Consider the following 15,308-nt stretch of genomic DNA (forward strand, 5'->3'; position numbering starts at 1 on the left):
GTTTGCTTGAGGTCCACTCCAGACCCTGTTTGCCTGGGTATCAGCAGCGGAGGCTGCACAAGATAAAATATTGCTCAACAGTGAGTGTTGCTGTCTGATTCTTGCTCTGGAAGCTTCATCTCAGGGGTGTATCCCACCGTGTGAGGTGTGAGGTGTCGGTCTGCACTTAGTGGGGGATGTCTCCCAGTTAGGCTACTCAGGGGTCCGGGACCCACTTGAGCAGGCAGTGTGTCTGTTCTCAGATCTCAACCTCCGTGCTGGGAGATCCACTGCTCTCTTCAAAGCTGTCAGACAGGGTCATTTACATCTGCAGAGGTTTCAGCTGCTTTTTGTTTAGCTTTGCCCTGTCCCCAGAAGTGGAGTCTACAGAGACAGGCAGGCCTCCTTGAGCTGCTGTGGGCTCCACCCAGTTCGAGCTTCCTGGTGGCTTTGTTTACCTACTTAAGCCTCAGCAATGGTGGGTGCCCCTCCCCCAGCCTCACTGCTGCCTTGCAGTTAGATCTCAGACTGCTGTGCTAGCAATGGAGGAGGTTTCTGGGTATAAGTAAGACTGTCTTCTTGAATCTTACTGGACAGGTAGTTTGAGGATCAATCTCAGCTGTCAGCAGCTATATGATGTTAGACAAGTCTCATCCTGTGAGACCAAGTAATTGATCAGGACACTTTGATCAGTGATACTCTAGCACTAAATTATAAACTTCTCAAGGGCATGATCTGTGTCTCTTATTCCCATCACCCATCATAGGGTATATGGCATAGTAAAGAGGCTAAGAGGATGGAGTTTGATATTAGGTGAACTTGGAATTGAATCCCTGATCTGCCACTAGCTGTGTGACCTTAGGCAAGTTTACTAAGCCTTTCTAAGCCTTAATTTCCCCATCAGAAAGACGGAACAAAACTATCATCTGCCTCACAGTGATGGAAGATTAAACAAAAGCCAAGTGAAGAGATTAGATACTCAATCATATTTACTCATAAAGTTGATGAATCCTGAGCTTTGAACAATATAACTTATAAAGACATATTTAATTCCAGTAACAAAATCTCAGGGTTGGAATCCAACCATTCCTCTGATACTTGAATCCCCTTCTCAGCGCACCCATCAAGTAATCTGTTGAACACATGGTTCCCCCATGAGTGCATTCCTTGATCTAATGAGGTGCAGAATATGCCCTGACCCTTTCCTTTTTAGATGTTTTAATCCTTCTTTCTTATCAGAAGAGTTAGTTTCTAGACCTGACATCATTCTGGTCACTTTTTTTTTTTAATAACTAATCATTCTGAGAGCAACCTGAAGTGCTCATCTTCTATTATGCAAAACTGTCGACTGGATTATACAATGACCAAACCGTTTTAGTATGATTAAGAGACTATAGTCAATGGAGCTAGTAAAAGATTGACTATTTGGAGTTTTTAGAAAATTACAGTCAAATCCTTTTGAGACAGTCTTTGGCAAACCAGAGCTGACATAGTAAAAGCTGTAATTTTCCCCCTGAGGCTTCAGAAAAACTGAGGGGAGCAGGTACAATCTATTTGTAGTACAGGAACTATGGACTTTAAATGAATATTAATTTTCATTAATTCAGAATGGAAGTCACCAAGCCAGATATGTTCTGACATCACTGCCCTTCCCTAGTTCACCTGACCATACTGCTTAAAAACAAGACATAGAAGCCTCAAATGTGTCACTGACCTACTCACACCAACAAGACCACTCCCTACCCTTCCAGTCTCACCTCCCATTATCGCTGCCAGAAGTAGGTATCCAGTTAGACTTCCTCGCCCTTGTGCCCTGCCTATAACTTAGTTCTCTGCTTTCTGGTCTTTCCCAAGAACATCACCCCCATCTCCCCTTCCTGTGCTCCAAGGACCAGCGCGAAGCACACCCCAAAAAGAGTGAACTCTCTCTGCCCTGACTCTAATAAGCTCATTGTTGTTTGGTTGTTTTTGGCTCTGAACACAGATAGCTGTGTGCCATTAATATATACTTGGGTATATGTGTCTACGCTCAAAGGCAGAGACCACAAACTTCTAGCACAAGATTTTGCATACAGAAGGTGTGCCAAAACACTTTACAGACGTGTTTTTTCTTTTTCCTTTTTTTTTTCTTTTTTGAGAAGGAGTCTTGCTCTGTCACCCAGGCTGGAATGCAGTAGTGTGATCTTGGCTCACTGCAACCTCTGCCTCCCAGGTTCAAGCAATTCTCCTGCCTCTGCCTCCTGAGTAGATGGGACTATAGGCGTGTGCCACCACACCTGCATAATTTTTGTATTTTTAGTAGAGATGGGGTTTCACCATGTTGGCCAGGCTGGTCTTGAACTCATGACTCCAAGTGATCCTCCCGCCTCAGCCTCTCAAAGTGCTGGGATTACAGGCATGAGCCACCGTGCTTGGCCTCTGTCAACTGATACATTTTTTATTTGCTACAGAAAAACTAAATTACTTTATAATAAAAAATAGAAGTTGGGGGTAGGAGGGTTAAAGTCACACTAAAAGACAAAAACATGGAATTATTTGATTTAAATAATCAGTGGAGATTATTCCTGTGTTTGTGTTTTATTCAAAGAGCCTACCTACTGTTCTACCACAGAGTGTTGTCTGTCTAGGATTTGCTATCAGATAGACTCATTCTTGCAAAAAATGGAGAGTGAAGAAGAAGGTGAGGTGGAACAAGGTGGCCTGCCTGCAGGGGATGCTCTGAAAACAGTTGGTCTAGCTAAGAAAAGATAGAATGAAATTTGCATCTCCCAGAAAGAGCAAGAATCTAGTGACTCCTTGTTCTTCCCACCACAATTCAGGTGTATCTGGGCCTGAAAGTAGTCCTTTTACATACATGGAAGATAGAAGAGTTAGGGGAGAATAAAAAACAGAAAGTGCATTGGGTTTCCTTGCACCCAATACAGGAGCACCCAGATTCATAAAGCAAGTTCGCAGAGACCTACAAAGAGAGTTAGACTCCCACACAATAATAGTGGAAGACTTTAACACCCCACTGTCAATATTAGTCATATCAACATGACAGAAAATTAACAAGGATGTTCAGGACTTGAATTCAGCTCTGGACCAAGTGGACCTAATAGACATCTACAGATCTCTCCACCCCAAATCAACAGAATACACATTCTTCTCAGCACCACATCGCACTTATTCTAAAATTAACCACAAAATTGGAAGTAAAACACTCCTCAGCAAATGCAAAAGAACGGAAGTAATAACAAACAGTCTCTTAGACCACAGTGCAATCAAATTAGAACTCAGGATTAAGAAGCTCACTCAAAACCACACATCTACATGGGAACTGAGCAACCTGCTCCTGAATGACTACTGGGTAAATAATGAAATTAAGGCAGAAATAAAGAAGTTCTTTGAAACCAATGAGAACAAAGACACAACATACCAGAATCTCTGGGACACAGCTAAAGTAGTGCTCCGAGGGAAATTTATAACACTACATGCCCACAGAAGGAAGCGGGAAAGATCTAAAATTGATACCGTAACATCACAATTAAAAGAACCAGAGAAGCAAGAGCAAATAAATTCAAAAGCTAGCAGAAGACAAGAAATAATTAAGATCAGAGAAGAACTGAAGGAGATCAAGACACAAAAAACCCTTCAAAAAATCAATGAATCCAGCAGCTGGTTTTTGAAAAGATTAACAAAATAGATAGATCACTAGCCTAATAAAGAAAAAGAAGAATCAAATAGACACATAAAAAATGATAAAGGAGATATCACCGCTGATCCCACAGAAATATGAACTACCATCAGAGAATACTATAAACACCTCTATGCAAATAAACCAGAAAATCCAGAAGAAATGGATAAATTCCTGGACACAGACACCCTCCCAAGACTAAATCAGGAAGAAGTTGAATCCCCAAATAGACCAATAACAAGTTCTCAAATTGAGGCAGTAATTAATAGCCTACCAACCAAAAAAAGTCCAGGAGCAGATGGATTCACAGTCAAATTCTACCAGAGATACAAAGAGGAGCTGTTATCATTCCTTCTGAAACTATTCCAAACAATAGAAAAAGAGGGACTCCTCCCTAACTCATTTTATGAGGTCAGCATCATCCTGATACCAAAACCTGTCAGAGACACAACAAAAAAAGAAAATTTCAGGCCAATATCCCTGATGAACATCAATGCAAAAATCCTCAATAAAATACTGGCCAAACAAATCCAGTAACACATCAAAAAGCTTATCCACCACGATCAAGTCAGCTTCATTTCTAGGATGCAAGGCTGGTTCAACATATGCAAATCAATAAACATAATCTATCACATAAACAGAATCAATGACAAAAACCACATGATTATCTCAATAGAGGCAGAAAAGGCTGATAAAATTCAACACCCCTTCATGCTAAAAACTCTCAATAAACTAGGTACTGATGGAATGTATCTCAAAATAATGAAAGCTATTTATGACAAACCCACAGCCAATATCATACTGAATGGGCAAAAGCTAGATGCATTCCTTTTGAAAATCAGCACAAGACAAAGATACCCTCTCTCACCACTCCTATTCAACACAGTATTGGAAGTTCTGGCCAGGGCAATCAGGCAAGAGAAAGAAATAAAGGGTATTCAAATAGGAAGAGAGGAAGTCAAATTGTCTTTGTTTGCAGATGACATGATTGTATATTTAGAAAACCCTATCGTCTTGACCCAAAAATCTTTTTTATTTTTTTATTTTTTGTTGCTTTTTATTTACTTTTATTTTAGGTTTGGGGGTACATGTGCAGGTTTGTTACATAGGTAAATTGCATGTCACTGAGGCTTAGTGTATGAGTGATCCCATCACCAAGATACTGAGCAGAGTACTTGATAGGCAGCCTTGAACCCACACCTCCTTCCCACCTTCCCCACTCAAGCAGTCCCTAGTGCCTACTGTTCCCGTCTTTGTGTCCATGTGTGTTCAGTGTTCAGCTTCTGCTTATAAGTGATAACATGTGGTGTTTGGTTCTCTATTCCTGTGTTAGTTTGCTTAGGATAATATTCAAATAACTTTAAAAGATTACACATGAGGTAAAAAGACTGACAGAAATACAACCTAGTCACGTACATATTTTCTACTCTCAATTTCTTATATTAACTTCTAATGGTAAGAGCCACCTTGTCCTCACCTTGTCTTATATTCCTGACATTGCTATTCACCAGGTCTCTGGATTTCTTTGAGGTTTCTGGGATTCAGAGCATTTTCTAAAAATTCAACATTTTAAGCCTCCATCAAAACTTGTAATGTCTTGCTTTCTTTACTTCTCTAGATGTTGGTCCAAAATCTTAAGCTGATAAGAACTTCAGCAAAGTCTCAAGATACAAAATCAATGCAACTGATTTTTTGCATAATTCTGGAATGTGCAAAAATCACAAGCATTCCTATAAACCAATAATAGAGAGCCAAATGATGAGTGAACTCCCACTCACAATTGCTACAAAGAGAATAAAATACCTAGGTACATAACTACAAGGGATGTGAAGTACCTCTTCAAGGAGAACTACAAACCACTGCTGAAGGAAGTAAGAGGACACAAATAAATGGAAAAAGATTTCATGCTCATGGATTTACAAACAAGAAAGTGATGAACTGACAGGGTCTTAATTTCAGAAAGGCTCTCATTTTTAAAAGCATGATGCAGAACAACCACAGGTGTGGTTTTATACTTTTTCTTAGCTTTAGTTTAGATGTCATGGTGGCCACAGAAAAGTCAGATCACAGCAGTTCCCTGATAGTTGGAGTCTGGAATGCCACCCTCCTCTTGGGGAGGCCTTTCACCCACCCTCCTGGCAGCCCCTCTGCAGCTCTCCAGGACAACAGCTGTAAAATCAGCATGAGGGTAAAGAGGACACCATGGATATTGTACAATTGATGACCCAGATCATCTCTGAGAGTCATGGAGAGTTCACTGAAATAGCAACGCCTCTCCTTTGTGCCTTCAGAGGCTGGTACCTCACTCTGTCTCAATCACAGACTACCTCCTGTGCTCTCCTGCACTCAGGAGTGATATATTTATCAGGATAGCTCCAGATGGCAGGAGTAGGCAACTGATTCATTTGCTTCTCCACTCCCAGCAGGCCCCATGAGGGCTTCAGAACTGCGGCCAGCACATCAGTACTGCCCATTTCTCCTGGGACTGAGGTGTTGCCTCTGATGACTCAACTGATGCTCCAGTCAGAAGAGGACTCTGCAAGGCGAGTTATGGCAGCCCAAGAAGTGAGGACATGCTTGAAGGCCCATCTGCTCCTGGGACTGATTGCACAGTGACTATCCCCCTAGTCAGAGGGTGTCACAGTCAGTGACAAGAATGCTCAACTCTCCCTCCACTCAGCCTGACTACTTCAGGCACCCAGCACCAGAGGCCCCTCTAATGACACCGGTGAAGGGAACCAATATCCCAAAGACATGTACAGTTGGCTCTCAATTTGCCATGTGTATTTCACTACACTGGAAATATACAATGGATTACATTGTATTATATAATACAGTAGATAAATTAGATTATCCTTGGATTATACCTGGCCGATGCCACAAAAGAATGAAAGGAGAGTGAATTGTTATTTTATATGTATAATCCTGGAGTTACACGGTAGCCACAGAAAAGTCAAACAGGTGTTGAACACAAGTGCGTCCACCCCAGCAGCTCCTCTGAAGCTCTGCAGAGCCCATCCTAGGACAACTAAGCCCATCCTTAGTTCTCCTATGGTGAACTAAGAGAGAGATGACAGACAGTGAGACTGGATCTCAGTCCCCATCTCCCAACCAGCTCCCCCCGCCCTAGTATATCAATCCTCCAGCAAAGATCCCAGGGTCCCCTGGAAGACAGAAACAGAGAAAGTACAAGGAGAAAAGAATGGGTTATTTCATCTGAAAGGGCATTTGTAGCAAGACTGTCCTTTTGTGGTCAGAAACATAACCATTTCTTTGTTATTAGTGGTAAAGGAAAAAGTCACAACTGATGTCATAATACAAAAAAAACTATATAAAGTCAGAAATAACCTGTAATCATGAAACATACACTGAACAACAGCCCAGGTTTTAAATCTGATTTTCCTGGTCCAACCTTGTAAAGGAATCCTCTGAAGGTCCCTGTACCCCACTTCACCTCCACTCTGGCAGGCCACCTGCATCCCAGACGGACCATATGTAGGGTCCAAGCCTGACAGTGCTCAGATAACCACCCACCCCTGAGCTGTCTAGCAATCACTGCCTGAGTGTGGGTCAAGCTCACCAAACGAAAAATGTGCCACATTGGCCCTAACCCTAACCCATATTGACAGTTTGGGAGGCCGAGGCAGGCAGGTCACCTGAGGTCAGGAGTTCAAGACCAGCCTGGCCAACATGGTGAAACCCCATCTCCACCAAAAATACAAAAATTAGCTGGGTGTGGTGGCACATGCCCTTAATCCCAGCTACTTGGGAGGCTGAGGCACAAGAATCACTTGAACCCAGAAAGTGGAGGTTGCAATGAGCCAAGATTACACCACTGTACTCCAGCCTGGGCAGCAGAGCGAGACTGTCTCCAAAAAACAAAACAAAACAAAACCAAAGAAAAATGTGCCATATGACAATGACGAATTGCAGTTCCTGAAACTAAGTCTCCCTTTCCAATATCACATGGTGAGAAGGCCAGTCTATAAAGTCACTTAGGCAAGAAACATGCAATTCACAGGTCCAGTTTTTGTTTTGTGTTTTGGTGGGGGTTCTGTGGAGCACTTGAGAGCTGAATTTCATTTTTCCCTCTATACGTCTGTGCTCTCCTAAGCCTGATCACCTAGATCAGGGACTTGAGCTCGGTCTGCCTCCTAGAATGGATGATGGACACCAGGGCTCAGAGCCTGTTACCTGCTGTACGTCCTGCTGGAAGACACAGAGCTGCAGCCGCTGGTGGAGCCGCACCTTGCGGTGCTGCCAGATGCTCTCCAGCCGTCGCTGGTGATGTAACACCTCGTGCACCACGTCCAGCACTTGGTGCACTGCCTTGGAGTAGTTGGCTGTGGCCGTGAGGGATTCTGAGTTCCCAGGGCTCAGGGGCCGCTGTAGTACATCTAGCAGTGCTTTGCCATCCTGGCTGACCTGCAGGAAAGAGAGAAGTTTAGGTTAAGGGAAAAGGGTGATAGGCAGGGCACAGAGAGAAGCAGTAAGTATCTGCCTGAGGGTCCCTGACTATGCCTTCTAAGAATCTCAGGAATCCCATACCCAGACACCTAGCCAGCCAGAGCTGCCATGATCCTCCAGCCTGGTGGAGGGCCAAGCACCTGGAATTCCCTGATGGGGGAGTTGCCGGAGTGCTGGCCAGTTGTCTGTGAGACTCTCTCCCCTCCTGAATTTCAGCTCTGTGAGGGCAGAGACACTGCCTACTTGCTGCTCTCCCCTCAATGCCCAAAACAGTGCCTGGCACACAGTAGGAACTTGGCAAATTTTAGTTGTTGTTGTTGTTTGTTTGCTTGTTTGTTTTTGAGACAAAATCTCGCTCTTGTCCCCAGGCTGGAGTGCAATCAATGGTGCGATCTCCGCTCACTGCAACCTCTGCCTCCCGGGTTCAAGCAATTCTCCTGCCTCAGTCTCCTGAGTAGTTGGGATTACAGGCGCGTGCCACCATGCCTGTCTAATTTTTGTATTTTTAGTAGAGATGGGGTTTCACTATGTTGGCCAGGCTGGTCTCGAACTCCAGACTTCAGGTGATCCGCCCACCTCAGCCTCCCAAAGTGCTTGGATTACAGGCGTGAGCCACCGCGCCCAGGCTTGGTAAATATTTTAACTGACTCACACCGGGGAAGACAGTATAACTTCATTTCAGAAATGAAGTCAATATAAGTTCCCACCATAATTCTCTCCTGCTCTTTCTTTCCCAAATTCCTCTATCTGGCTCTAAAATTCTAGATGTGTGACAAGAGACAAGTTATTTAACCCCCTTGGTCCTCAGTTTCCTTCTCTGTAAAAGAGGGAGAATTATGTACATATTTCATAAAGTCATGGTGAGGATTAAATGAGTTAACACACATACAGTGTTTAGAATAGAGCCTGACGTGATACTGGCTACCAATTTTATCTTCACCAGCATCACCATTGATATGGTTTGTCTGTGTCCCCATTCAAATCTCATCTTGAATTGTAGTTCCCATAATCCTCACATGTTGTGGGAGGGACCTGGTGGGAGGTAATTGAATCATGGGGATGGGTTTTTCCTGTGCTGTTCTCATGTTAGTGAATAAGTCTCATGAGATCTGATGGTTTTATAAAAGGGCAATTCCCCTGCACACACTCTCTTGACTGCCACCATGTAAGACATGCCTTTGCTCCTCTTTCACTTTCTGCCATGATTGTGAGGCCTCCATGGCCATGTGAAACTGTAAGTCCATCAAACCTGTTTTTTTTCTTCTTTTTTTTTTTTAATAAATTACCCAGTCTCAGGTATGTTTTTATTAGTGGCATGAGAACAGACTAATACAACCATCATCATAATCATCATCATCTCCCTCCCATCCTCTTTATTTCCTTGTCATTTTCTTTCTTTTGTCTTTATCCTTTTAAAATACTTTGCTCTTGCTCTATACGACCCCCTTCTTTCTTCTGAAAAGCAGTAAAATCCTCATTTTTCTAGAACATGCAGAGAAAGGCTGGGACACTTAGACTGTGGACACACCATCCACATCCCAACACTCGCCCTCAGTCTGAGAAAAGTGGGATGACACTCTCTGCCATTCTTCTCATTGGAGTTCTGGCACAATCGCAGGCAACAATAATTCTGGAAAGTGACATCATACAATCAACACCTGTGGCCCTCCTGTACTCGGCAAAGTACCCAACAGAACATGCATCTTTCCAATTTAAAACAGGGGTGACTGGGAATTGATAGAAATGTTGAGTCCCCAAACTTGGTTACCAACTAAATCAAAGTTGGCTTGGAGTCTTCCCCAAAAGAAGGCTTTTGGAGATGAAAATGGTCTTTTATCTCATCAGCAAGGTAGGGAATGAGGTGTGTTTCCATCTCCACACCTCTGATGATGAAGCTGTTTGCCGGGTTTGCATACTCCCCTCACCCTTCCTTTGGTCCCTGATAATAGCTTGGCTGGGGGTCCAGGAATACAGGAGCAGCTGTTACTCCTCCTGCCCATGGGGCCACAGAAGGGCCTTCAGGGCAGGGTGGTTAGGAGGGGTGCTGGAGTAGAGTGCAGCAGAGGCCAGGAGAGGAAACCACCACCACCCACCCAATCCCACCATCCCCATCTCCCATAGACTGCCAGGAGAGTGGGGTGGGGGAAGTAGTTTATAAATAATGCAGAGGTGATGCCCACCAGAGACATGAGTAAGACAAATATCCTATAGCCAAACCCAGGAGCGCTCTCTTCCTGGAATTCTGAGCAAATGCTGCCTTTTGGCACCATGCTATGTCCAGGGCAGGGTGGTTAGAGATGGAGGCCCAAGTCCTAGAAATCCACCCTGCATGAGCTCCAATTCTCTGCCTCAGTCTCTATATCTGTAGGAAGCAGGGACAGCTCACTGGCCTCTGAAGTGGGGTTGAAGGGAAGGTTTAAGCTCACAATGCTAGGGCCTGATAATTAATTGAGAGAAATATTGTGTCTATATGTATAATTATACCCGCACCTCACACATGTGGAAGTATAATATTAATCTCATTTGTACTCTCTATATTTGTATTTTGCAAGGAGTAAATTTAAAGATTCTTGACCCATGGGCAGAGGCACAGTTCTGTTATAAGACAGAAAGCTTTGGGCCATATGGATCAGAGCTGATGAGATCAGATTTGGCTCATAAGTCCTTCATTGTGCCTTCTACAATGACAGAATACATTACCATTTTTTAGTGCTCATTACTATCAGACACTGGGCCAAGTGCATTATATACATTACCTTCATTTTATTTTTTAAATTTTTTGTTGGGTACTATGATTTATTTATTTAAATTGTTTTGGGGAACAGGTGGTGTTTGGTTAGCTCCCACTTAAAGGTGAGAATATGCGATACTTGGTTTTCCATTCCTGAGTTACTTCACTTAGAATAATGGTCTCCAACTCCATTCAGATTGCTGTGAATGCCATTATTTTGTTCCTTTTTATGGCTGAGTAGTATTCTATGGTGTATATATACCACATTTTTCTTTATCCATTCGTTGGCTGATAGACATTTAGGCTGGTTCCACAATTTTGCAATTGTGAATTGTCATGCATTACCTTTATAACCTCGACACTATCCTATGAGGCAGGTGTTACCACTTTCATTTCACAGATGAAACGAAGCTCAGAGTGGTTAAGTAACTTGTCTGAGGTCACACAGCTAGTAAATTGGAGAGCCAGGATTCAAATTCAGTTTGACTGTGGCAAAAACCCTTATTCTTACCCAGAAGCCATTGGTTCTTAGACTTCAATGTGCATCAAATTCAAATAGGGTAATAGTTATTAAAATGTAGGTTCCAGGTCTCACTTCTTGACATTCTGATTCAGTCTTGGGTGGGACCCAGGAATCTGTATCAGGTGAGTCTGATGCAGGTGGTCCAGGAACCCATTTTAATACTCCTCTAACTAATCCTGCCCAGAGGAAACACATGGGCTGTATGTGAATTCACTTCTCCTCATCCAGCTTCCTTAATCAGCCCATCCCTCTCCATCCTTCAGTTCCCTTCCTCAGAATTCATGCCAGTTAGCAAACATACTAACTTGTGTATATCTACACAGAGGTACCTATGTAGCTGTTTCCTTTTACTTTGAGAGGACTGTCAAGAAGTTTTTTTTCCCTTTCTTAGCTTTACAGCAACCCCCTGCCTTTGATTTTTCAATGGAAGAGTCTTTGTCCTTCACATTCACGGAAGCTTTTTACTCCTGCAAACACTATCTCCACGCTGTGTGTTTTCCTCTGGATCTTCTGGTGAGAAAATTAATATTTTTTTGATGAGCTGCTTCATAAAAAAGGTGGCAGGGCTAGTGCATACATGTCCATTCACCAACCAGAAAGCAAACTCCAGAAAAGCACAGCTTCATTTTCTTATATTCCTCCCCCAAGAGGAGAAAGTCCAATCTTCACACACAGGATAAGGCAAGTGTATAGGGTGTGTGTGTGTGTGTGTGTGTGTATGTGTGACAGAGAGAGAGAGAATGAATGTGAGTGCACCAAAGTGATGCCTAATAATGGCCCCAATTTGTTCTCCTTCCTGGTTGGAGACACCATAGTTCATAGATCAAGGTTCCTAAAGATGTCACCAAAAAAAGAAAAACAGCCTCTCTTCTTCTTAGTCCAACCCAGGCGATTTCACAGTGCACAGGCCAGTGCCCTCGTCACCCACCCACATGCAGAAATGCTCAAGACCCATGGTTGCCCTGTTCCATTCTCACCTCTGTGTAGGCTTGGGTCACCTGCTCATACAAGGTCTGGTGGTGGTGGATTGCCAGCTCTAGGTCCTGCATCTCGGACGGCAGACCACCTTCGCTGCACATCTTGCACCAGGCGTCCACTCCCGACAGGAACTGGAAGGAGACGTGGGGTGGGTCAGTGGGGGAGCACTGGGGGTAGGGAGTTGGGTGGATTATGGAGAGAGCGTCAGATACCTTGGGAAAAAACATCAGGACTTCTGAAAGCCTTCAGAGACCACTGTAGAGGGTAGAGTTTTTTAATTCTACAAATACTAACTCCTGGTAAGAAATCAGACCCAGGTACCCATTTAGGAAGTATAGTCTCCACAAAATTGACTATTATGAAACTGTAGGGGGCAGGTGAATCACCAGATGTTCAATAGGTTATAGCTACACACTAACTGTAACGTCCAGGTATGGAAACAGCTCACCACATTCCACGGATACATTAGAGCTTCTTGCCCCATGCACACTCACAGGCATATGTGAGGGGCTGTGTGTAACATAAGGAGATGTTCCACATCTGTGCTTTATAGTGTGTACATCCAGTTGTGAAGACAAGCAAAAAACACCTCACACAGACCACCAGGAACCCAGGGAACTTGCAGAGACCATCCCATATGGGATGCAGACTGCCCTCAACAGGTCTCCCACTGACCCACTGTTGGGTCAGTCCCCTGAAGGGTGGAAACGAGAGAGGCAGTCTAGGGGGACAGGCTGTGCTATACCTACTGCATCCCGGGTTGTGATATATAGACATAGATCTTTGACAGACATCAAATTATTTTAAAATTAAAATTAACAGCTGTGGAAGACTATGGGTCTTCATGCACAAAGGGTAAGCTAACTGAAATCACTCCGATTTATTGGGTGGAAAAATGCACCTTGAAAATGCAAATAATTCACCCAACAGTCTGGAATTGTTCTGTCTGTGATTTCTCTCACCTGGATGCATAGCTCCATTTAAATTAATTGCCTAAATACCTTTTAATCCCATTGCCAAGAACAGCCCATATGAGGACAATAAAGAGCTGCCTAAATAAATGCATGGAAAAAAATAGCCTTGAGTCATTTTTTTCCCCAGTTAAAAAGAAGCATGGTTTATGAGTGTCCCTGAAGGACTAGTAATACCTACAGAAATTGCATTAAAAAATAGATACAAATAAAATTGCTTCTGATCCAAACCAGTCCAAATCAGGAAACATGAAATAAATGTGCACTTCTCCAGTTTTCTCAGTTCTGGCACTGCAACCGTTTGCATTCTAGTTTTGTTGTCACTGTCAGCTTTCAGTCCTCGGCCTGTTGATTGTTGTGGTTGACTTTTCATTCTGTACATTTTGTAACACATTAGACCATTTCTTAGCAATATTGGAAGAGTGCCAGGTGCCATCCAGTATCACATCATATAATAAGTACATGCTGAAATCTCAGAAGTTTCTTTGCTCCACCAATAACTACTTTACAAATGACCCTAGGAGCCACTTGACATTCTTGTGTCAATCATGGGGGGAGTACTGCTTCAAGGCTCTTGGGATTTCTCTGCAATATTCTAACAGGTGGCCTGTAGCATATCCCACAAAATGATCACCTCAAGGATATAATGCCAGAGAGACAAAGAGAGAAGCAGAGGGTCTTCCTTACCAATCTGGGCAAACCTTGAATAAAGTATGAAAGTGATACGGTTGAAGAGAGAACAGGAAATTGGACATCAATATTCTCATGGCCCTAAGAATGAACCAGTCACTATCAGTCACTACCACCAACAACCTTAACAACAGCGACAAAAAGATATGGCCACATCCCTCTCAAAGTATAGGGCTGGGCTTGACACAAGTATTATTTCAGTCTTTGGGAAGTTCTCAGGTGGAGGAAATAAAAAGATACCAGGATAGTACGTGGTGCAAATACCCATAGTAGTAACGTCCACTGTTTAGTAAGCACACGAGGCACCTTACACATTCCATCTCTCATGTTGTATCTTTAGCACAGCCCTTTAGCACATAAATAGCCCTGTGCTATTTATGATTAGCTCCACATTATGGAAGAGGAAACAAGCTCAGAATGGTGACATGACTTGTCTAAGGGTAAATGAATGGTGGAGCTGGGATCAGAATCCATGTGTCTTGCCTCAAAGTCTAGACTCTTAATTATGCTATGTTGCCTTCCACGCTAGAGAGGGTAACAGAGGGAGAGATTTAAGGTGTGACCAGGTGTCTGACTCTCCTTGGCCTATGTTACCCAAATGTAATGCAAAGAAAGAAATGTAGAGGTTAAGACCACAGGCCTAGTGTTAAACACACCTGAGTTGATAGCCTATCTACTCATAGATTGTGCAATTTTAGCAGTGGTGTGTTAGTAAATGTTTAACAACCAGCATATATATGTACGTGTGTATATGACTATATATTACATATATACAGGTAAGTGCATTTACAAATTCTACTGATATAAAGAATGTATAACACATCATTTACAGAGAACAACATATACAATGCTCTGTATTGTATATTTAATGTAGCCAGTTGATTCTCACAGGATGCTTTTGACCTATGGTTGCAACTGACAAACATTTGTAGTTTTGACACACATGCTAGTTGATATTTTCATTATGCTAAGGAGTGAGACAAAGGTGAAAAACACCTGAATACTACGCCAGAACATCACTTGTTCATCAAGGATGTCAGTGACTTCTTTGCTGAACCAAGTAACAGTTTTTGAATATTGGAAGAATATTTCCTTGATTTTTGTGTGTTATTCACAATGTAACAGGTATACACAGGACACATTTTTAAGTTTAGTCTGCATTTTCAAACACTTTCTCCCTCATTTTCTTTAGACTCTAGGCAACAATAAAGCAATGAATTAATCCCTGGTTTATAGCATCTGATAATTTCTATAATATGAAACTCCTACCATGGTGTATTTTAAGCTACCAGT

The 15,308-nt window shown here is 42.8% G+C and overlaps 1 protein-coding gene across 4 annotated transcripts in view; it reads right to left on the bottom strand.

Annotated features, from left to right (window-relative positions):
• KALRN (kalirin, RhoGEF kinase) overlaps positions 1–15,308 on the bottom strand; it is a 651,545-nt gene that overhangs the window by 401,698 nt on the left and 234,539 nt on the right. For all 4 annotated transcript variants that reach the window (XM_011971540.1, XM_011971542.1, XM_011971541.1 and 1 more), the window contains exons 8-9: positions 12,354–12,485; positions 7,850–8,080 (exon numbers count right to left, since the gene is read on the bottom strand). In XM_011971540.1, the coding sequence (XP_011826930.1) occupies positions 7,850–8,080; positions 12,354–12,485 (363 nt within the window). The remainder of the gene's footprint in view (positions 1–7,849; positions 8,081–12,353; positions 12,486–15,308) is intronic.

Source organism: Mandrillus leucophaeus, unplaced genomic scaffold (genome assembly GCF_000951045.1).
Source record: "Mandrillus leucophaeus isolate KB7577 unplaced genomic scaffold, Mleu.le_1.0 Scaffold123, whole genome shotgun sequence".
In the NCBI taxonomy this organism is placed as follows: Eukaryota; Metazoa; Chordata; class Mammalia; order Primates; family Cercopithecidae; genus Mandrillus; species Mandrillus leucophaeus.